Below are 23,034 nucleotides of genomic sequence, written 5' to 3'. Positions count from 1 at the left end.
ACAAACACTGGTTTGGCATGTCTAGCAAAGGATGTACACTGGTTCCATCCATAGCTTGTTTGGAAAATGTCATAATTTCATTCTTCTCTGCCGCTTAATAGCTATCATTGTCTTGCTCTGTTTTTCTTATATCATGTTATGGTAGAGAATCATCGTGACCCCACCCCATGCCTTGAGGATGATTTTTTTTCCCTTTCTTTCTGTAGAAGTGTTTAAGAAACCTTTCTCTAGAACTTTTTGAAGGCTGGGTTGGGTGAAATTCAACATTGAACCCCCCATGTCCTCCGCTTTTCTATTTGGTTAGGTTCATTACCACTGAACCAATCCTGAGCTTGCTCTCTGTATCATTAATTTGGAAATATATTTGAAGGTCTATTTGCTTGGGTCAGATATTCAAGGACATTCTTGGATATCTACTAGTCCTCAGCTTCTCTATTTGGTTAGGTTCATTACCACTGATCCACTCCTGAGTTTGCTCTCTGTATCATTAATTTGGAAATATTTTCAAAGGTCAATCTGCTTAGGTCAGATATGCAAGGACATTCTTGGATATCTACTAGCATTTCTAGTTCATGACTTCTGACTTTGTCAAGAATAACTCTGGATAATCATGCTCTGCAAATCTCTGTATTAAGATGAAATTTCTTTTGATCTCTCTTTGTATGAACTAGGTTTACCTCTCTTCACCTTTCCTCTTTTCGTTATCATTTTGATAGAGTCAAAATTGTTCCCTTTGGTTAAGATTGCTTTCTTGTACCTACAGGAATCATGCATTCACTCTGCTATAATTCTAAGAGCATAGAGTATCTTATTTTTGTCAAGCGCAGTAGTTGGCCTACTCCTCCCTTGATTGTGCACCCATGTGTGCTCCACCTATTCTACTGGGCTCCCCAGATCATGGGATGTGCTCCATGCCAAAATGTGGAGAACAAATGAAAGATCCCATCTTGACTTTGGTCATGACACTTTTTTCTTTTCTCTTGGACCTAGGAAAGCCCAATGTCAGCATCTGAGGGAATGGGACCTGACTTGAAGAACATGAGACAGTCGGCAGAGCATGCCTCACAGCCTCTGGCCCCGAGCCTCATTCAAATCCAGAATAAGAAGCACCAGCAGAGGGGAGCTGTGGGGCATAGGGCTCCTCCCCCTGAAGAGGAGGACCCCAGGGTATGTGGACATTGGAGGCAATGGGAAGCCAGGGGGTGACACAGGTCAGAATCTTGGTTACGTCCTCTCAGATTGCCTCTACCACCCAATTCTCCCATTCCAACCCATGAGGACCTGCCCGGGAACCTCCTCTCAGCTTAGTCCTTTCCTAGGATGGGAGGAGGCATCTTATGGAACCCCTTGAAACCCATGCATCCCAACGTTTATCCTGTTGGAATCTGGCCCAGCGTCCTCAAGTTGCAACATCCAAACCTTCCTTCCAGTGCCCCCGTATAATACATGATTCCACAAATGTGTTCTAGGACCTTAAAAATCCTAGAAATTCATGGTTCACAGGCCTGAGTGCCTGACCTAAAATGAGAGGAAACTAAGACTTCAATCTCTCTTTGTCTGTAAAAGGGCAGATCTAGTTGTGGTTGCGCTGATTCCTGACAACTTGTGCTTTTCCATCAACAGCTGAAGTGTAAGGACTGTGGGGCTTTTGGACACACTGCGAGGAGCAGAAGATGCCCCATCAAGTGCTGGGATGGTGCGCTGGCCCCACAACCCTTGGGCCCAAAGATGGAGAAGGAGAACCAGGCACCAAGCAAGCCTAGGAATCTCCAGAACACAGGGGCCTGTGAGCAGCCAGCCAGAATGAAGGGCCAGGTGCAGAGGTGAGGGATGGGGAAGCTGGGATCCAAGCCTCGGGCACGGAACTCCAGGGGGGGTGGTGTCTCTCCTTCTCCACATAGTCATCTCCACACATTCACATGCAGCTAATGACTGGGTCAATGGAGAGAGATAGACAAGGACTCCATGTCCCAAAGCCGCAGCCTGCAGCTCATTCTCCTGTGCATTCAATTCAGAAAGGGACAGGTTCAGGGCAGCACTAGGAACATGACCACGGGAGGCACAAAAGCAATGTGTCCACATGGAACTACTTAGTGGGAAAGGAGAAGGGCTGCCTGCACGTAGGGACTGGGTGTTGTAGGAGGAAAGGCACAGACTTGGGGAAAACCCAGGGTAGCACAGGTGACACTAAGAAAATGGGCACCTCTCATTTCGCTCCCTCCTCTGCATTCATCCAAATACCATCGTGTTTCTGCAGGCAAGAAGAGGAACGGGGAAAGGCTCTACTCCAGACAGGGAGTTCCCATAGGAGACCCCAAGAGACGCAGCAACCCAAATGGAAGGAAGAGACAGAACCCAGTGCCTACCTGAGGGTGAGTATGTGCATGGTGGCCTGCTCTTTTGGTGTCCTGGAGAAGCCTGATAAGTTCCTTCTCTGTGGCCCTTCTGCCTGAGGGATTTGCTATCAACATTTAAGCCCAATGGGACTCAAGCTTGGGCTCTTTCACATTTGCTCTTTCCAATTTTGTGTGGTACTTTTTTCATCTTCCCCATGACGTGGTGCATGGGCCCATGGGGGCAGAGTTGACTCCAACGTCTCAAAGGACACAATGTCCGATGCAGGCATATTCCTATTGAAAGTGGGAGAACACTCTCAGCTTCTGTAGGCCAACTCCTCAGTGGCCACATCTGCTGAGAGGAGCATTAGCCATCGGCATCCCACGGAAGAACACACAAAAGAGCCCTGCCCATCTCAATGCATGAGACCTCCGATTAAGAAAGGGATATTTCCCAATGTGCCCTGAAACATGTCAAGTCATTCTTCGAATGGGTCTTTGGCTGATAGCCATGGAGGTGGAGGTGGAGCACCCCTTTTCCTTTCCTGGGCTGATGACTTGTCTTCCTGTTCCACTCTATGCTCTGTAGCCGAATTCCTGTTTAGGTGGGCCTTGTTGGTGCTTGAGTGCAGGGACTCAGGAAACCTTCCTGTGTTTGTCTTTTCCTCCAGAAACCCAGCAGGCCACTGCCCTTCCACACGACCAGGACGAGGTGTGTCCTGGGCTCCGGGTTTGAGAGTCAGCCTTGTGTCCAGAGCTCGGATGAGAGTCTCACCTTCACTAGCGCACATCCCTTTCAGAGACCCAAACGTGGACTCCACTCAGGTCCCGGGATCCAGAAAAAACAGGATGTGAGCATCCCTGGCACCATCCAGCTGGCAGCAAGGCACTCAGGGCAGAACCCTGGCCTCCTTGGGAAGAAAGCACCTGAAACACCAGAGGTTGTCTCCTCTAAAGTTGCCCAGACTTCTGCCAAAATTCTCGGAGGGGGCCATGTGCTCCACCCTCCATCACTAGCCAGGTGTCCTGATGTGAGCAAAGAGCCCTGCCTGCAGCCTGCAGCATGTCCACAGGGCCAGGGCCACAAACTCAGCCTCCAGGCCCCAGGCAAGAGACAAGCTCAGGTCCACATCCAGACTGGCCAGAACGCCCCAAAGAAACTCAGGCTGGGGCACAGTCTCACTCCACGGGGGAACACCTGCAGGCCAGGCTCGGAGGCTAGGAAGTCTCTGCCTGCTTGGCAAGATACAAGTGGTATCGGACTAAAAGGGTCACCCCAGGTGACCAGAAAATCTCCAGCCCATGATTCCAGCATGGATCTTCGCCCTCCCAAGGAAAGCCCTTTCCTGAATCCAGTCGAGCCGTGCACCAAATCGAGTCCACCAGCACCCAGCTGTGTTCCCCGACAGCCCCTCCGAATGCTCTTCAAGAGAATGCACAAGAACTGGTGGAGATCCAGGTTCATTGCCGATCTCCCTTCCTCTCCCACTGCAAAGACCAGTGCTCTTGCTGACACTCCTCCCTATCTTGATGAGTCAGAGAGTCCCAGCTCCCATGAGCCAGTGAGTGTCCTCTATGAAGACCTTCAGGTGTCGTCCTCCTCTGAGGACAGTGACATGGAGTGTGGCACACCATAGCAGGGAAGAATAGCCTTTGGGGCTCCAATGACTTGCAGAGTCTCTTGGGCTGAGGAAGCAAAGATGCAGGAGCAGGTGGCACCAGGGTCACAGGACCTTCCTAACTATGGAGTAGGAGCAAAGGCTGAAACTTCAGAAATCTCTGGCACAGCCACAGACCCTGCCTCTGACGCACAGCCACCTGTCCAGGACTCAGAGGAGAGACTCCTCTGAATGGGGTTTCCAGGGGATTGTCCAAGGTGCTCATGTCACCTTCCACAGGTTGTCTATGGGATGACAAATGGAGTGGGTATGCAGGTGTAGAGACTGAAGTGGAACAGAAGTAGAAGGCTCCAGTTTGTCCCTTTTGTCCTATGACCGCATGGAGTGTAACACCTGCTGATCACTGGGACCTCTGTCCTGGACTGCAGTGGACCTTCTTGACTCTCGAGTGTGGCTATGGAAAGCATGGTGGACAATTTCCCTGGCCTTACCTTTTTTGTTCCTTGCCCCTTATGATAATCATGTACTTGACGTTTCTCTGAATCCTCATCCAATTTTCCCCATGTTTTACTGTGTGCATCGTTGGAGTGCTCAATAGGCATGTGCCTTTGTACCTTGTCTCTCCTGCAAACTGCATTTATTGTGTCCTGGTGCTCAATTGCAATGACTTGGACATCCCGAATGTCTCAGGTGATGTCCACGTGGCAATTAAGATCATTCATTTGGTGCAGTTCAGGATATCACTGGATTTCCCATACTACCATAATAAATGTGTGAAATTGTGTATCCCAGATCAAAGAAGTCACTTGCGATTTGGAGGCCTGAACATTGATGCTTTTCAACTCTCTCTCTGGGTGCTACTAACTGTGAGCAGTTGTGGAACCACTGCAGCTGGTGGAAAGAGCTCTGGTCCTTCACACCCAGTCCCCATTTCCTATGTCTGGGAACATGTGTGTCCAGGGTCCTGAATGACTCTGTGGTATTTTAGCCAAAATTTATCAACCGGACACTCCCGTCTGCAGATAGCACTGACATGGCTGTCCCTATTCAGAGACAGAGTCTGGGGTGATGTGGATTCTGATCCACAGGCAGGTGATTTCACAGGGAAACAGGGAGGAGAAACAGAGAGCTCCTCAATTTGAGTTTGGAGCCTGAAAGAATGGAGATGGGTGAACACCGATGTCTCGGCAAGGCAGCTCTTGAGATGCATTCCATATTCAGATTTGATTTTTCCCTCAGGGTAGGCTTTCCTGTACATTTCCTGGTTCCACTCCTGATTTTTGGAAAGTGCCATATATACAGGGGTCTGTCCTGGGCCCCCCAACTAGAGTAGGAGTTGCTTCTCCCACCCGTGCTGTGAGCAAACTTCACCAAGTGATGCATATTTAGAAAGGGAAGGAAGGGGTGGAGAGGTGGGGGGATTAGTCTGGACAATGCAGAGGATGAAGGAATGGTATCGGCTCCACAGTGTGCACTCAGGAGTACTTTGTTCTGGGCCCACCTCACACATACTAGGGTCTAAAAGAAAGGTGTGCAGAACACCCGTGTGCCAGAGCCATGACTGGACCAGAAAAAGGCATGCCTATGATGCATTTCATGTCCATTAGTAGGAGTGCCCCTGATCTCCCCCCTTGAGCAGTCATAGGGCCAAGAAGGTCCCTGAAGTGGAGCCTGATTCTCTGAGGAGCAGAGTGCACCAAATTCACATCTTCATACATGTATTTTGTATAATAATGAGGGTCTTCTTTCACTATTCAGGCTATTCCCCTTCTCCCTCCCTTTCCCTCCCACCCTTATTCCCTATCTAGAGGTAATCTTCCTCCCATGCTCACCCTCCCTACCCCATTTTTTTTTTTTTAAAAAAAGGTCTAGGACCAGATTGGTTTCACAGCTGAATTCTAATAGATCTTCAAGGAAAAACTAGTGTGAATTCAACTCAAAATTACAAGAAATAGAGAGGTAACACTTACATACTCATCCTATGTAGTCAGTAAAACTCTGATACCAATCTGAAGTAGTTAGCTTTAAAGATGGTCTCAGCCAATTTATATCACCTAAAACTTTTTGAAAATCATTAAGGGTGTTCAGCTCTTTGACTCTTATTTGTGAGGTTTGAGGGTGGATTGTATGTCCTTCAATCACATGACCTAGATATTGAAAAGAGATGTCCTTTGTACCTTCTGAGGTGAAATGCACAAACCCATTGCTGTGAGTGAAGTCTGTTTGGGTAAAGATTTTTAGGAGTACATCTGGATTAGCATGAGCTAAACATATATCATCCATAAAGTGAATAATATATGCATCAGGGAATTTCTCCCTCACAAGCATGATGGCCTGTGCCACAAATTTTGACACAGAGTAGGGCTGTTCCACATTCCCTAAGGCAACAATATCTTTTGACTAGTTCTTTAAAATTTATTGCCAGGACACTAAAGGCAAACCTTTTACAGTCTTCTGGGTGTAAAGGTATAGAAAAGAAACAATCTTTAAATCTATTTCTATTAAATGATAACCCAAAGGAATAGCTGTAGAAGGAAGCCCTGGTTATAAGGCTTCCGTGGGCTCGTTAACACAATTAACTGCCTTGAGATCTTGTACTAATCTCCAATGGCCAGATTTTTTTCTTGATTACAAAGATGGGTGTGTTCCAAGGACTGAGAGTAGGTTGTGAATGGCCAGCCTGAAGTGGTTCCTGAACTAGCATGTAGGCTATTTCAAGTTGTTTCCAGTTAAGGGCCACTGACTAACCCAGATTGGCTCTTCTGTGAGCCAAGTATTTTTTTCTGCTGTTCTCTGGGTTGGGGATAAAGTCAGGGCCCCTACCAAAAATTCTGGCTGCATGTAGTAATAAAAATCTGTTGGGAAGATTGGGTTATAGGGAAATCTTGTAAATTTCCCTCAATTTTTCTAGAAATAAACTTTTGATTAAATCCCTCAGATGACAGAATTTGGAGTTACTAATAACAAACCTAGGCTGCTTAGACTATCATGGCCCCACAAATTTACTGGCAAGGTATCTAAGACATAAGTCTTGAAAATCCCAGAGTTACCATCTTTATCTTCCCTGTGAAGATACTGAGAACTTTCTGCAGGATGAGAGATCTGATCTATTCCCTCCAAGTTGGTGGGTGTGACAAAGCAGAAGTATTAGCTGTGTTAGTACATCTCTTGTAGAGAGCTGAGTGGCAGGGTCCAATTGTTGTACAGTGATCCCAATCTCATCTCTAAAATTTGAATTAATTACTCCTGGCAGCACCTGAATTCCCTTAAGTTGTTTCACCCTAAAATTAGGCCTATGGTATTTGGCAGTAATGGCCCACAAAACCCCAGTAGGGACTCGTTGTGGCCCTATTTCAGGCATTAGAGTTACTCCCAAGGTTGGCCATAAGTGTACCCACTCTGTGGAGTCAGCTGGTAGTAGGGACCAGCTGGCATGGCCAGCCCTGATGACTTTGGAGTCTGCAACTCCTCTTCAGGTGTACACTGCAGCACCCCTACTGTTTGGTGGTCCTGGGACAGGCCCTGTTCCCGATTTCCCCGTGCTGAAGAAGGCAGAAGGGAGGTCAGAAGTGGCTGTGAGCTGCTGCCATATCTACTCAAATCTTCCCATGCTATGTGATCATCTCTCTGGCAGCACTGTCTGCACAAACCAAGAGAGGTCTTGTTATGCTCGAGTTCAGGACCCCCAAAAGACCACCAGACAACAAGATTGATGTTAGCAGCAAAGAGGCATTTATTGTGAGCTAGCTCAGTCCCCTGTGCACACAGCAACTGGTGATGCTGAGAGGCCCTGAGCCCAGGGTTTCCAGCAGTTTTATACACTCTTTGGGGGAAGGCAGGGACTTCACATACATCATAGCAACTCTTAGCAAATCATCACACACTGCGGGAAAATCATACAACAACTCTAAAACATGATTAGCACATTCACTGCTGGGAACAAGTTGGGTAGAGTTGATTGGTTAGTACAAGAGGAGGATTTGTTTGAACTGATTGGTTTAGGCTATGAGGGGTGTATGTGCCGAACTACATGGTTTCCCAATGTGTTATTAACCACCATACACTACTGGGAGGGTCATCTGGCATCCCAGGTATTTTCCCTGTCTCATGCTGATTGGTGGTTGCCAGGGGGTTGCTATGGGTCCTCACCTAGCCTAACTGAGTCAGGGACACCTGGTGCAGCAGATATCCCCCTTTATTTGTAGATAAACAACTCAGCAGGGTGGTTATGTGCCTAGGAGCTCTCTGGATTTTTCCAAGGACAAGGGTCACGCCCCCTTCCTTGGACAGGCTTTGCTCTGAGGTAGAGGCTGGTTTCTCAAAAATGGTGTCATATCAGTTGCTCAGTCTCTGCCCTATTGTGCAGAGACCAGCAGTCCTGAGCCATAGGGCCAGTTCTACCACAACTGAAACACCACCTGCGAGAATGGCTCTCCCAGCCTGAAGTTGTAGCACCTGCTTCAGAGCCTAGGTGAGCATTAAGCCCTGTAGCTGTGTGGAACCTACATCATCACAAAGGCGAATGAACTCAGTCAGTCCCCTTTTCCCATTGGGGTCGGAGGATTTCCTGACAAACTTTATTAGAGTTTTTAAATGCTAGCTGCCTGACTAGGAATTCAGAGGCATTCAAGTCTCCTATTGGTCTGTTTGCTGCCTGGTATAGACCTGCTGTGAAATATGAAAATGGCTCCTGTGTCCCTGTTTGATTGAACTAAAATCCAAGGTTGATTGATCCTGATTAGGTAGCTCTCTCCACGCCCTTTTGACACATGCAGTAATTTCATCTTTGTTAGACCAGGATGCAAGAAAAGACCACTGACTCCAATTAAAATCAAATTAAAGCAAGCTTATTATTTCGACCAGCCAGGCTGCCTCTCCCTCCCAAAATGGCAGGAACAAGACAGCCACCCCACCTTTCCTACAGCCCAGGTTTATAGCCCAGAAAGTTACACAAAGGGGGGTTACAGATAACAAAACTCTGACAAGCATCACACTAATGGTAGTTTACATTTTTTGCTGGCCCCAACATCAGAATTTATGAGGACCATGAGAGCCTCAGAGAGGGTCGTTGTCTGGCCAGGGAAGGCCAAGATTTGTGAGGTGTCACTAAAGTTTCAGAGAGGGCTGCTATCTGGTCAGAGAGCCAGGCATGGGTGAGTTCAAGGCACGGGCAGGCATTCCAAGCAGGTTCAGAATTTGCAGTAATTTATAGTAAAGCCAAAATTATCTTTTCATGGCTTTATGGTGAGATGGCTTCCAATTTGAAGAAAATATCAGGTTAGGTCTATCAATCATATATGGCCAGATCATAATTTAACTGCCTTTCTAAATCTGAAAATTCTCCAGTTCCAGTTAACTTCACCAAAGGGACATCAAAGCCTTGCCTCCAGTTTCTCTCAGCCTGTTCAGTGCAATTATCAGTCCAGTGAGACCACCAAAAAGGTAGTCACCCCCTGGTCAACAATCTTTGGCCACTGAAATCCAGTCATATGGGGTAAGGGCTCATTGCATAAGGAATCAGCTGACTTTGACTTTGGACCATAAGTACAGCAAGTGCTTTTGTGCTCCTTTAGAGTCTTAAAAGGAACTACAGCATCATGGGGACAGGCTGATTTTGCTTATTAACCTGCTCAAAGACTTGAAAAAGTAAAAAACCTGTAATGTCCCCCTCTGCTTCCAGTGCTATTCTAAGGCCATGTTGGAGGAGCATAAGCATGCCTACTGCCAATTCAGAGTAGTTATTAAACCTCATACTCCAGGAGGAGAGTGGCCAGATCCAAATAGCAGGCACAGGGCCAACCAGACCTAATCTACCAAAACCCTTCTCTAGCTCATTCTCACCTTCTGACTGAGTTTGCTCAGACTGTGGCTCAGGTTCATTAGTGTCTTCCTGTCCATTTTCTTCCCCTCCATCTTGAATCAACTCACAGAAATCCAATCAGGACTGGCTTCCTCTCTAGTGCACGCCCCTACCATGGAATTTGGTTGGTGCCCTTCTAAATCACTGGTTATGTCTGGTTCAGCTCTTACTGAAGGCTTGGTTTTAGGTCTTGCCCTGAGGCCCTCTGTCTGAGGTTTGCAAGCTACAGAGTGGGAGAGAATTGACTCCACTCTAAGTCCTGGTATAGATAATGAAAATCACATGGTCACAGCCTCAGGCTACTTCTCCTGCTCCAAACTTCTAGTAGCTTTCTGGAGCCCTTTTAACAAGTCTTCCAAAAACCATTGGTCCTCCTCTCAATCCTCCAGGACACATTCCCAAAACAGTCCAGACTTTTAAAATATTTTCTACTGTTACTTTTAGATAACTTGGCAGAGAAGCAGATTTTAGACAATTTTCTACCTAGCCTCTCCCAAGTACAAAAACCTGGTGAATCTTCCTCACAAAACCATGGGCTTACATCATTAACTGTTTTCAAGAATTGAACCAGCTGGGCCCTCCTGACCTGTTTTCCTCTCTGATTGATTAGAGTCTCCAGGATCATTAAGTAAATTTCTTTTTCTGAAGACGTGGAATATCCCATTATTTCTTTAACGTCCCTGGCTCTCTGACTGCCTGCTTCTTCTACAACACCAAAACACGGTTCAGTAAATTTCTTAAGCATACACAACCAAATCTACTTGGAAAACCACCGGGAGTGGTCCCTGGCTTCAGGCACCACCTGCTGCCCCTGACCAGCACAGACAGCTGAACTTCCGATCGCTCCTGTGAATTTTCAGGGACATTAAATAAAACACAGACACAATTTACCTTTACACAAGCTTCAGGACAGCTTCCCCAGCTCTTAGCCTCAGGTACCCAAAAGGGAGAGCAAGAGAAAGCAGAGAGAGAGAGAGAGAGAGAGAGAGAGAGAGAGAGAGAGAACGTTTGGAAGTGAGATTTTATTGGGGAGACTTTTGTTCTTTGAAAGTTCTACCCAAAAAGGGCAGAAGGGGCAGGACTACAAGGGAGAGGTGAGTGTAATTCAACCTTAGGGGCATGCCCCACAAAGAAGACCCCTTACTGTCTGAGCAGGACCCCACCCAAGCCATAGCAAATGCAGTGTTTGGTTAGAATCTGAGGCATCAGGACTGGAAGGTGTGGTCATTCAGTGTGGCTCCCCACAGCCCTTCCTATGCTCACCTTTGCATGGGTCCTTCTGCCCGCAGGCAATATTTTGTAATTCTTCTCTGGCTTCCAGATTTCGATTACATCTGTCAATACTTGGTCCCCACCCTGGGCAGAGAGGTGGGTTCCATGTTTTCCTTCAGAGCCCTCCACAAGCTGCACACACAGAAGGCTGTCCATTTTATAAGCCAACAGAGGTAGACAAATACATTTCAAACTATGTTCCAGACCATTCCACTGAGGAATGAAATTCAACAGAGGAAAGGAACCAGAGAATGAACACGTTAGTCCATTAATCTCATTTAAACTATTTATGACCCGATATAAGTACTGGCATTTGGGTGGAGAAGTCCTACATAAGATACATGAGTACTGGAAGGAACATTATCTTGAACATGATAAAAATCTTATTCCCTGCCTCCTTGATATTTCTCCCAAAGACAAACAGGCATATTCCTAAAGGACTTCCTTTTGAATTCAAAACCATCATGGAAATGTGTCAGGACACATCCAGCATGACTTGGTTTATTGAGAAGGAAATGAAATGTATCTTTTTCTCAGAAAAGTGGTTTAAAAATTCAAAAATACATATATATTTTAATAAGTAAAAACATTTTAATTGAGATATTACCACTATGAATATGTGCACACCTCAAAATGCTAATGAAATGTGGTTATAAAAATACTCCTTGGGCTGGGGATGTGGCTCAGGTGGTAACAGCACTTGCCTGGCATGTGCTTGGCTCTGGGTTCAATCCTCAGCACCACATAAAAATAAAATAAATATGCTGTGTCCACTGAAAAATAAAAAAAAAATAAATAAATATTAAAAATTCTCTCTCTCTCTCTCTCTCTCTCTCTCTCTCTCTCTCTCTCTCTCAAAAAAAAAAAAATGCTCCTAGGATCCACAAACAGGGAAAAGAGTCAACCAGTCTCTCCAGGAAGTGAACTGACTACACCCAAATCCCTAAACCAATTAAGTGCTTGCAGGTGATTGGTGGGTGTGGCAGGAAGTTAGTGGGTGTGGTCAGGAGGCTGAGCTATAAAAGGCTGAAAACATGGACCAGGCTGTCATTTGAAGGCCAGCTCTGAAGGAGAAGCTCTCTCCTCTCGCGATTCAGCAGGGAAACCTGGGGTTACTGCTCCTGGAGACATGGAGGCAGCTGCACTCCACTGTGGAGGTGAGTCTCAGTTTCATGACTGTATAAACCTGAGTGCTCATCAAATGCAGCTGATGCTAAAGTCCATTTGGGTTCTTCTCTACCTGCAGAGTCATCGTTGTCACCTTGCCCTGAGGTACACTTAAATAAGAATTCAGCTCCTGTGGGGCCACTGCTGGCTCCTAGAGGGAAACTTTGTCTGAACTGGCAGAGACCGTCCACAGCTGGTGCTGGGCTGCAGAACATGGGAAACACTTGCTACGTGAATGCAGCCCTGCAGTGCCTGACATACACACCTCCCCTGGCCAACTACATGCTATCCCAGGAGCACTGCCAACGCTGTCCTCGTAACAGGGTCTGCATGCTGTGTGTGATGCAAGCCCACGTGACACGAGCTCTCCGCCACCCTGGGGATGTCATTCAGCCCCTGCCTGCTTTGGTTGCTGGCTTCCACAAATCGCGGCAGGAAGATGCCCATGAATTTCTGCTCTTCACTCTCCATGCCATGCAGAAAGCATGTCTCCGTGGGCACAAGAGGCCAGGTGCTCACCTCAAGGAACCCACCCTCATGCACCAGATATTTGGAGGGTGCTGGAGATCTCAACTCAAGTGTCTCCACTGCTGTGGCCTTTCAGACACTTTTGACCCCTACCTGGACATTATAGTAGACATCACAGCAGCTCAGAGTGTGCAGCATGCACTGGAGAACTTGGTGAAGCCTGAGTGGCTGGAAGGGGAGAACGCCTACCAGTGTGGTGTTTGTCAGAAGAAGAGGCCAGCCTGCAAGACCCTGACCCTGCAGAAGGCACCAAAAGTTCTTATGCTTGTATTGAAACGGTTCTCGGATCTCACAGGGGAAAAAATTGCTAAGCACGTGCACTATCCTGAGTGTCTTGACATGCAGCCATACATGTCTCAGCAGGGCAGAGGCCCACTGGTGTACACCCTCTATGCTGTGCTGGTCCATGCTGGGGTGAGTTGTCACAGTGGACATTACTATTGTTACATAAAAGCTGGCAATGGCCAGTGGTACAAAATGGACGATGCTAAGGTAGTGGCCTGTGACATTACTTGTGTCCTGAGTCAGCGCGCCTACGTCCTCTTTTATGTCCAGAAGAGTAAACTTGAAACTGACAATGGGAGTGTGTCACCAGGCAGGGAACCAATATCTCCTGGGACTGAGGATACAATCTTGGGAGCCACCCAAGGAGAGCTCCAAGGAGACTCCTATAGCAAAGCAGTAGAGCCAGAAGAGCACTTGGTGCATACAGCTACTGGAGAAATCACCTTGGATCAGTGGAAATTTCTCCAACAACAGAACCGACCAAAGTCTGAATTCAACCTCAGGAAAGTGGAATTCATTCTGCCTCCCAATGTTGTTGTGATTCACCAGTCAAAACACAGAGAAAAGGAGAACATAAACGATAAGCAGGAAAAATACAAGCCGAACAAGGATACCAAGTACAGAGTAGGTGAGGAGTTGGTGAACACTGGCCAACTCCCATGTGTTGCAGGAAGGCCCAGAGCCACCAAGAAGAAGAACAAGCAGGGCAAGAGGGCAGTAATTGTGGTCTAGCAATCCAGGGCACTGTGAAGGCCTTTGCATTGCAAACTAATGGTAAGCACTTAGCAGTCCCTGGAGTGCTTTGAGTTCCCTGAAGTAGAGGAGTGCAAACAGAAGCCTGGGTGATCATGGAATCCAGTTATGGGTTTGGGAGTCAAACCAAAGCCTTTAGTCAGTCTCCAATCATTGGGACTTCTCCAAAGTGCCATGGCATCTCTGAAACCTTGAGAACTGTGGTGGATGGGCAGTGGAAAGAGGGAAAGGTGCCCATGGCATCCAAGCAGTTCAAGGTCAAGTACCACTGCAGAAGGTTGTCCCAACAAGCTCAGCTCCTTCAGAGCCCAGGGACGTGGCACTCTCCAGCTGCCAGCTCACAGCCCTGCATCGCATTCCTGAGGGGGCAGCAGCCCCAAGCACCTGAAAGGTCATAAGGAGGAAGCTGTGATTATCCAGGAACTCATCCCAATGCAGAAATTCTTCCTCCTTCTCTTCTTCCTCTGCCTCCCTCCTCCCTCTACTCTCCTTCCTCTTCTTACTGTGGTCCAGGTGTGGGCAGAGCCACCTCCAAAGGCTGCCTGATTAGGAGCACTGGGCCTTCTTTTGTCCAAGGGATCGTCTATGCTCCCTGCCAACCCCTCCCTAGAAGAAATGGCTTTTCTAGAGGAAGAAGCCTGCAGCCTTAAGGTTGATTCCAAAGATAGTTCTCCTAACTCATGAACTCTGAATTTGCAGCTGAAGCTGAAGGTCAGAAGGATGGGATGGAAGGACCAACTGAGGTCCAGAAAAGGAAGTGGAATAGGCTTGGGACCAGGACTCCAAGGTGATCCACCTGAAGGCTCTACAGGACACCCTAGGGAAATCCAGTCCCCAGAAGGAAAGAAGCTGCCACCCCTAGGGTGAAGCCCAGCCCAGAAGTGTGTCCCAACCATATGGAAGGACCAGCCTGGAGCATCAATGTCACTCCTCAGAAAGAGAAAGAGTTGTCCCCAGAGGTCAGAGCCCAGGAGGAACAGCCTGTTCACCTCACCTCCAGGGCTGCACCTCTGACTTCTGTGACACTGGGACACTGACAGTCTGCCTGTGGGAGCAGCTGCTGAAGGAGGATCTGGTCTGGGGGGCCTTCAGCTGCCACCCAGGTTTTGCACTTTATTATAGTGGGAGCCAAGAGAAATCTGTTGCAGGCCTTGCGGCACCCCAAGTTCATAATCTTTGGGTAAATGGGCTGGGATTGCTCTTACTAGTGCACCTCGCCCGTCCCAGAGCAGGGCAAGATAACCAGGGTCTCTGTGGTCAGCTTGTCTCTTTTTTTAGATGTTGAGACCTAACAGCAAGGTTTTTACACTTCTAGAGCTAACAAATATGATTCCTAAAAGTTTCTGTGGATGTCATTTGTCAAATGCTTTATAAGCCATTTCTTATCATTTGGCCATGTTGTTTGTTTTGTTCAGTTTGGGAGTACTGGGGAAGGAATCGAGGCAGCGAGCTGCACCCCAGCTCCCCCGTATGCTTGGGGACCAGGGAGGAGAGGCATTTTGTGACTTCTCATGACTGACATCAGCATGAATCTTTCCTTCTTGGGAAGCAATCAACTTTGGGTGTTGTTTTGTTTTAAATGTGAAATATGCCCATTGCAGAATATTTGGAAAGTGCAAACAAATGTGTAAAGATCATTCTCATTCACCCTGAAAAATTAAAAATAAAAATAAGAGGAGGCTCATGGTTTTTTTTTTTTTTTTTTTTTAAATTTTTTATTGTTGGCTGTTCAAAACATTACATAGTTCTTGATATATCATATTTCACAATTTGATTCAAGTGGGTTATGAGCTCCCATTTTTACCCCATATACAGATTGCAGAATCACATCAGTTACACATCCATTGGTTTACATATTGCCATACTAGTGTCTGTTGTATTCTGCTGTCTTTCCTATCCTCTACTATCCCCCCTCCCCTCCCCTCCCCTCCCCTCTTCTCTCTCTGCCCCCTCTACTGACATTCGTTTGTCCCCCTTGTATTATTTTTCCCCTTCCCCTCACTTCCTCTTGTATGTACTTTTGTATAACTCTGAGGGTCTCCTTCCATTTCCATGCATTTTCCCTTCTCTCTCCCTTTCCCTCCCACCTCTCATCCCTGTTTAATGTTAATCTTCTTCTCATGCTCTTCGACCCTACTCTGTTCTTAGTTACTCTCCTTATATCAAAGAAGACATTTGGCATTTGTTTTTTAGGGATTGGCTAGCTTCACTTAGCATAATCTGCTCTAATGCCATCCATTTCCCTGTAAATTCTATGATTTTGTCATTTTTTAATGCAGAGTAATACTCCATTGTGTATAAATGCCACATTTTTTTTATCCATTCATCCATTGAAGGGCATCTAGGTTGGTTCCACAGTCTAGCTATTGTGAATTGTGCTGCTATGAACATCGATGTAGCAGTGTCCCTGTAGCATGCTCTTTTTAGGTCTTTAGGGAATAGACCGAGAAGGGGAATAGCTGGGTCAAATGGTGGCTCCATTCCCAGCTTTCCAAGAAATCTCCATACTGCTTTCCAAATTGGCTGCACCAATTTGCAGTCCCACCAGCAATGTACAAGTGTACCCTTTTCCCCACATCCTCGCCAGCACTTGTTGTTGTTTGACTTCATAATGGCTGCCAATCTTACTGGAGTGAGATGGTATCTTAGGGTGGTTTTGATTTGCATTTCTCTGACAGCTAGAGATGGTGAGCATTTTTTCATGTACTTGTTGATTGATTGTATGTCCTCCTCTGAGAAGTGTCTGTTCAGGTCCTTGGCCCATTTGTTGATTGGGTTGTTTGTTCTCTTATTGTCTAATTTTTTGAGTTCTTTGTATACTCTGGATATTAGGGCTCTATCTGAAGTGTGAGGAGTAAAGATTTGTTCCCAGGATGTAGGCTCTCTATTTACCTCTCTTATTGTATCTTTTGCTGAGAAAAAACTTTTTAGTTTGAGTAAGTCCCATTTGTTGATTCTAGTTATTAACTTTTGTGCTATGGGTGTCCTATTGAGGAATTTGGAGCCCGACCCCACAGTATGTAGATCGTAGCCAACTTTTTCTTCTATCAGACGGCGTGTCTCTGATTTGATATCAAGCTCCTTGATCCATTTTGAATTCACTTTTGTGCATGGCGAGAGAAAGGGATTCAGTTTCATTTTGTTGCATATGGATTTCCAGTTTTCCCAGCACCATTTGTTGAAGATGCTATCCTTCCTCCATTGCATGCTTTTAGCCCCTTTATCAAATATAAGATAGTTGTAGTTTTGTGGATTGGTTTCTGTGTCCTCTATTCTGAACCATTGGTCCACCCGCCTGTTTTGGTACCAGTACCATGCTGTTTTTGTTACTATTGCTCTGTAGTATAGTTTGAAGTCTGGTATCGCTATACCGCCTGATTCACACTTCCTGCTTAGCATTGTTTTTGCTATTCTGGGTCTTTTATTTTTCCATATGAATTTCATGATTGCTTTCTCTATTTCTACAAGAAATGCCATTGGGATTTTGATTGGCATTGCATTAAACCTATAGAGAACTTTTGGTAATATCGCCATTTTGATGATGTTAGTTCTGCCTATCCATGAACAGGGTATATTTTTCCATCTTCTAAGATCTTCTTCTATTTCTCTCTTTAGGGTTCTGTAGTTTTCATTGTATAAGTCTTTCACCTCTTTTGTTAGGTTGATTCCCAAGTATTTTATTTTTTTTGAAGATATTGTGAATGGAGTGGTTGTCCTCATTTCCATTTCAGAGGATTTGTCGCTGATATACAGGAATGCCTTTGATTTATGCGTGTTGATTTTATATCCTGCCACTTTGCTGAATTCATTTATTAGCTCTAATAGTTTCTTTGTAGGCCCTTTTGGGTCTGCTAGGTATAGAATCATGTCATCTGCAAATAGTGATAATTTAAGTTCTTCTTTTCCTATTTTGATGCCTTTAATTTCTTTCGTCTGTCTAATTGCTCTGGCCAGTGTTTCGAGAACTATGTTGAACAGAAGTGGTGAGAGAGGGCATCCCTGTCTTGTTCCATCATGGTTTTTTGTAAACAAAATTTTATTAGTTACTCTGAAGAAAAAAAAAATTTAAAAGGTCCAGGACCAGATGGTTTCACAGCTGAATTCGAATAGACTTTTAAGGAAGAACTAGTACAAATTCTACTCAGAATATTCCAGGAAACAGAAAGGTAACACTTGCATATACACTCTATGTAACCAGTATAACTTTAATACCAAGTCCAGATATGTAACCTTCAAAGAAAGAAAGCTCCAGACTACTATTCCTCAGGAACAAAGAGGCAAAAATCCTTAACATAATATTGTCAAATCACATTCAACCTCACATTAAGCATTGTTCATCACGGTCATGTTGGTTACATTCTGAGTATGAAAGAATGGTCCAACACAGGCTAATCAACAAAAGTAATATGCTTCATAAATTGAATGTAGGACAAAAATCACACAAACATCTCAACAGATGCATAAAGTCTTTGACAAAATTTGACATCCATTTATGATAAAATTTTTGAATAAACTAAAAATACAAGGAACTTAACATCATAAAGTTTCTACATGACACACACAAAGCCAAAATTATGGTGAGTGGAAAAAACTTGAAAGCATTTCTTTGTAATCAGAAACGATTGAGGATGCCCATTCTCCTCTCCCCACTCCTATTCATTACACTATTTGAAACCTCAGCAACAGCACTCAAGGGATACCACTAGGAAAGAAAGAAGTCAGATTGTTCCTCTTTGCAAATGATATGATATGATATTTTGTTGACAAAATTCTAAAAGCAAATTCACCAAATTAACAGGATTCACATTCAGAGTATACCAATAATGAATCTGTTGCAGAACAATTCCATTCACAAGAGCTTTAAAAATAAAATAAATTACTGGGAATGAATCTAAACAAAAGATTGGAATAGCTCTACAAGTCAAACTGACACACACACACACAGAGACACACAAACACACACACACACACACGCACAGAGAGAGAGGAGAGAGAGAGAGAGAGAGAGAGAGAGAGAGAGAGAGAGAGATCTAAGAAGCCATGAGAAGGTGAAAAAAAACTTTCATATACATAAATAGGTATCATTGATTTTGTTAAAATAGTCAGACTACCCCAAGCATTGTACAGATTCAATGAAATTCCCATGAAAATATCAATAATATTCTCCTTACAAGGAGAAAAACTAATCCTAAAATTTATACAGAACAAAAGACCAATAATAGTTAAATAATTCTGACCCCAAAGAGTTAACGTGGAGGAATTACAATACCTGACCTCAAGTGTACTACAGAGCCATAGTAACAAACATAGGATATTTCTGGCCTAAAGTTAAACACATGGGCAATGAACCAAAATGGAAGACACAGGGACAAACCTGCATAGTTACAGGTTGCAGGCATCTATTTCTTGACATAGGTGCCACAATCTTGTGTTGGAGGAAAGACAGCATCTTTATCAAATGGTGCTTTGAAAACTGGATACGCATATTAAAAAAAAAAACTAAAAATAGAAATCTCTCACCCTGTACAAAAGTCAACTGCAAATGGATCAAAAAACTTGAAATAGCAGAAACTTTGCACCTGATAGAGTAGATATATATAAAATAATCACTTTTATATATAGCTCCAGGCAGCAACTTTCTTCACAAGAATCCAGTAGTTCAGAAAACACCACCAAGAATCAACCAATGGAATGGTAAGGAGATAAAATGCTTTTGCACAGGGCCAGAAACAATTAGCATTATGAAGAGAGAACCTTACACCAAAGAAGAAAGTCTTGGGCAGCTTCTCTTCCAAAGGAAGATTAATAGCAAGAACATACTAAAAAAAAACTCAAAAAACCTACCACTAGCAAAACAACTCATTCAGTAAAGGAACCAATGAACTAAATAGACATATTTCAAAAAATAAGTACAAATGGCCAACTGGTATATGAAAACTTTGTTTAAAATCTTTAGCTAGCAGAGAAATGCAAATCAATGCTATAATGAGATTCTATCTCACTGCAACTAGAATGGCAAACATCAAGAATACAAATACCAGTAAATGCTGGCAAGAATGCAGAAGGAATGAAACACATAAATTTTAGGGTCTGAGTTGTGAAGTCGGAAGTGAGCCTTATTGGATTACATATAAATGTGACCTGACATTTTTCTCTCACAGCTTTACATGTTCTTATTTTCTTTAGTAGGTATTTAGAATCAGATGACATGCAAGTATTTAGAGAACTGACATTAATGAAAGTGGTGTAGCCTCTGAATTCGTCATTCAACAAATTCTGACATTGCAGAAAGACACAAATGTATATAGTCTATGTTGATGACATACATAGGTCATGCCACACACAGAAACACACAAGCATTTATGAACACGGTAAGAGAAAAGTTGTGTTTGACTATGCATTCCTTGGTATGACTTCTAACAACTTAGACTTTTAACTTCTCTACCAATGTTTTAAATGCTTAAATGGCTTCCACTCACAAATCAATGGTATTTTGGACTCTGCCTTAATATACTCCAGTTATATACTATCTTTATGGTTTCAGAGAAGGCTCATTATGCTGATTGCTTTTGTGATAATTGTACACAATATACAATTTGCTGTCTTGTTTATTATTGTCCTAGCATGATCCCAATTGTCACCTAGACTTCTGGATGCCAGGATGCTGTGTACCCTTAACTGCCTATGCCCCACCCGATAGAGAACAGGACTTTAGGTCACTCCGCCCAAATTCACCCTTTCTCATGAGGGAAAAGTCAGATTGAATCAGTGCCCAAATACCCAAAGAATGTAAGTAACTGAGTCTTAGCAGGTGGGAATGTCAGTCATTAGTCAGTCATTATTTTAGTAAGCTACTTTCACTGCTCTAAGACCTGAGCAGAACAATTTTAAGGAGTAGAATTTTATGTGGGGACTCCCAGTTTCATAGCTCCATTCCTTGAGGCTCAAGATGTGGCTGAATATAATTACAGAAGAGTGTGACAAAGGGAAGCAGCTCACATCACAATCAGAAATCAGAGAGAGACTCCGCTCACCAGTTATAAAATATATACCCCAAAGGCACGCCCCCGGGGATCCACCTTCTCAGGCCACACCCTGCTGTCTACAGTTACCATCCAATTTAATTCACAGATTGGGTTAAGGCTCTTATAACCCAATCATTTCTCCTCTAACCCTTCTTGCATTGTCTCACTCATGAGTTTTGGGGGGCACCGCATGTCCAAACCGAAGTCATGAATGGGAGAGCAGGGAGAAGATAATGAAGATGACTGAAAACCACAGGGAGCCTCATCTGATGGGAGAACTCCTGGGAGATGAAGCCTTGGGATGTCAATGCCTCCTCAGCTGTGATTGCGTCCCCTTAAGAAAAACTAGTGTTTCAAGATCAGGTCACTCCCTACCCCATGGCCTGGACTCTTCTTGCCACAACTGTCTCAATCCCAAACACCCTAGCAACCAAAGCATCAAGACCCTCAAAAAAAGAAAAAAAAAAAAAAAAGCTCACTGAGGGCTATTCAAAGGACAACAGGTTTGTTTTAATGTTAAAGCATATGATGATCAACAACATATCTCTTTGCTAATGAGTTGGAAATAGTTGAATTTAAACTGGTGTGTGTGTGTGTGTGTGTGTGTGTGTGTGTGTGTGAGTGAAAGCAGATTGACAAGAGTCCCCACAAAGCTTGGGAGTCTATACTATTTAACATCTCTGATGTGTGGATTAGGAATAGTTGAGGCTCTAGCCATGAAATTTTTATTTTGTAGACTGTTTCCTTTTGTAGTAGGAACTAGAGAGTGCAATGCCAACCTCTCTGTGCAAGAGCAGTTTCACTCTCATGCGGCCAATTCCATTCTGACTTCCTATTGGCAAGGGTGACAGAGACCAATGTGTGGATTCACCTCCTGGCCCTTCATGGAACAAGCCCCGCCCCGGGCAGTGCTGGGACAGGGCTGAGCCTTTGCTTTAATACAACAGAGTTTCTTGCCATTTTTTTGCACAGCTTATTCCACTTAGAAGACGTCTTTCAGTTCCACCCCTGTGGCCATGACAGTGATGATTTGTATATTTCAAAATAGGTAGAGTAGGTGCTTTGGTTGTTCTCACCACAATTACATGGTATTTTTGAAGTAGTAGATTTACTCAATGTATACAGGTATGGAAATATCAGATGGTGCTCGGCAAGTATACACAATTATTACGTCAATTAATGAGGGAAAAAAACAAAGACAGAGGTGGCATGTAAGTTGCCTTCTCTTTATTTTCATTTAATTTACTTTTTTCAGACTTCAGCTCATTTATAAATTCAAATGCCTTTGACACAAAAATGGGTGATATTCTATAGTTTGATCAACTCTTTAATTTCCAGATATATTATAACTTTCCACCCATATTTTCTTTATTCTCTAAATTATCTGAACATTTTTTTAAACTTCAAAACACATTCATATGTACACACACACACACACACACACACACACACACACACACGTATATATGTATAGTTTTTAGAATTTTTCTTTTTCTTTTTTGTCCTGGGGATTGAACCCAAGGGCATTTAACCACTGAGCCACATCTCCAGCCTTTTTTATTTTTTATTTTGACACAGGTTCTCAGTAAGTTGTTTAGGGCCTCTCTATGTTGCTGAGGCTGGCTTTGAACTCACCATCCTGCTGCCTCAGCCTCCCGAAATGCTGGGATTACAGGTGTACACCACCATACCTGCTTTTTTGAGCATGTTTTGTGGAAGAGACTATCATTTCTCCAACGTGTATTCTTGGTGCCTTTGCACAATATAAATAAATAATATCTATATCTATACAAACTTATTCATGAAGTCTGACATTATGGAAATACACACAAATTTTAGGTCAAATTTAATGACATGGCATACATTCTAAATACATACATACACATACATTCTAAATTTTACTCTACATGTTGAATCTAAGGTAATATAAGAATATCTGTATAAATTTGATGCTATTTAGTTCTGGCTTTTTCATTGAATATATTCATGATCTTCAAGTATACATATTTTTTTAAATGTAAAGCAACACATTTGTAGGGAATGTCTTATGTAATTTAAAGTTCAGTTACTGGAACCTGTTATCAATAACTTTCCTATGGCATATACATACATATATGTGTGCATGCATATTAAATGTGTGTGTGTGTGTATAATTTATATTACCCTTTCACACTGGGATGAAATTTTAA

At 44.0% G+C, this 23,034-nt stretch overlaps 1 protein-coding gene and 1 pseudogene across 1 annotated transcript; both read left to right on the top strand.

The window, feature by feature from the left end:
* The first annotated feature begins 999 nt into the window (after positions 1-999).
* Positions 1,000-3,973, top strand: LOC139705117 (protein FAM90A13-like). The gene is made up of 4 exons (XM_071609327.1): positions 1,000-1,167; positions 1,624-1,823; positions 2,258-2,372; positions 3,008-3,973. The coding sequence occupies exons 1-4, from the start codon at positions 1,000-1,002 to the stop codon at positions 3,971-3,973; spliced, it is 1,449 nt and encodes a 482-aa protein (XP_071465428.1).
* Positions 3,974-12,216: 8,243 nt separating this feature from the next.
* LOC114082540 (ubiquitin carboxyl-terminal hydrolase 17-like protein 6) lies at positions 12,217-13,799 on the top strand (annotated as a pseudogene).
* The last annotated feature ends 9,235 nt before the right edge of the window (positions 13,800-23,034 follow it).

This window comes from Marmota flaviventris, chromosome 3 (assembly GCF_047511675.1).
Source record: "Marmota flaviventris isolate mMarFla1 chromosome 3, mMarFla1.hap1, whole genome shotgun sequence".
Classification (NCBI taxonomy): Eukaryota; Metazoa; Chordata; class Mammalia; order Rodentia; family Sciuridae; genus Marmota; species Marmota flaviventris.
This window is presented reverse-complemented; position numbering and strand designations above follow the sequence as displayed.

Coding starts and splice junctions, on each gene's coding strand:
- LOC139705117 (XM_071609327.1), top strand. CDS start 1,000: ATGTCAGCATCTGAGGGAATGGGACCTGACTTGAAGAACATGAGACAG. Junction 1,168..1,623: donor CTGAAGAGGAGGACCCCAGG/GTATGTGGACAT, acceptor TTCCATCAACAG/CTGAAGTGTAAGGACTGTGG. Junction 2,373..3,007: donor AACCCAGTGCCTACCTGAGG/GTGAGTATGTGC, acceptor CTTTTCCTCCAG/AAACCCAGCAGGCCACTGCC.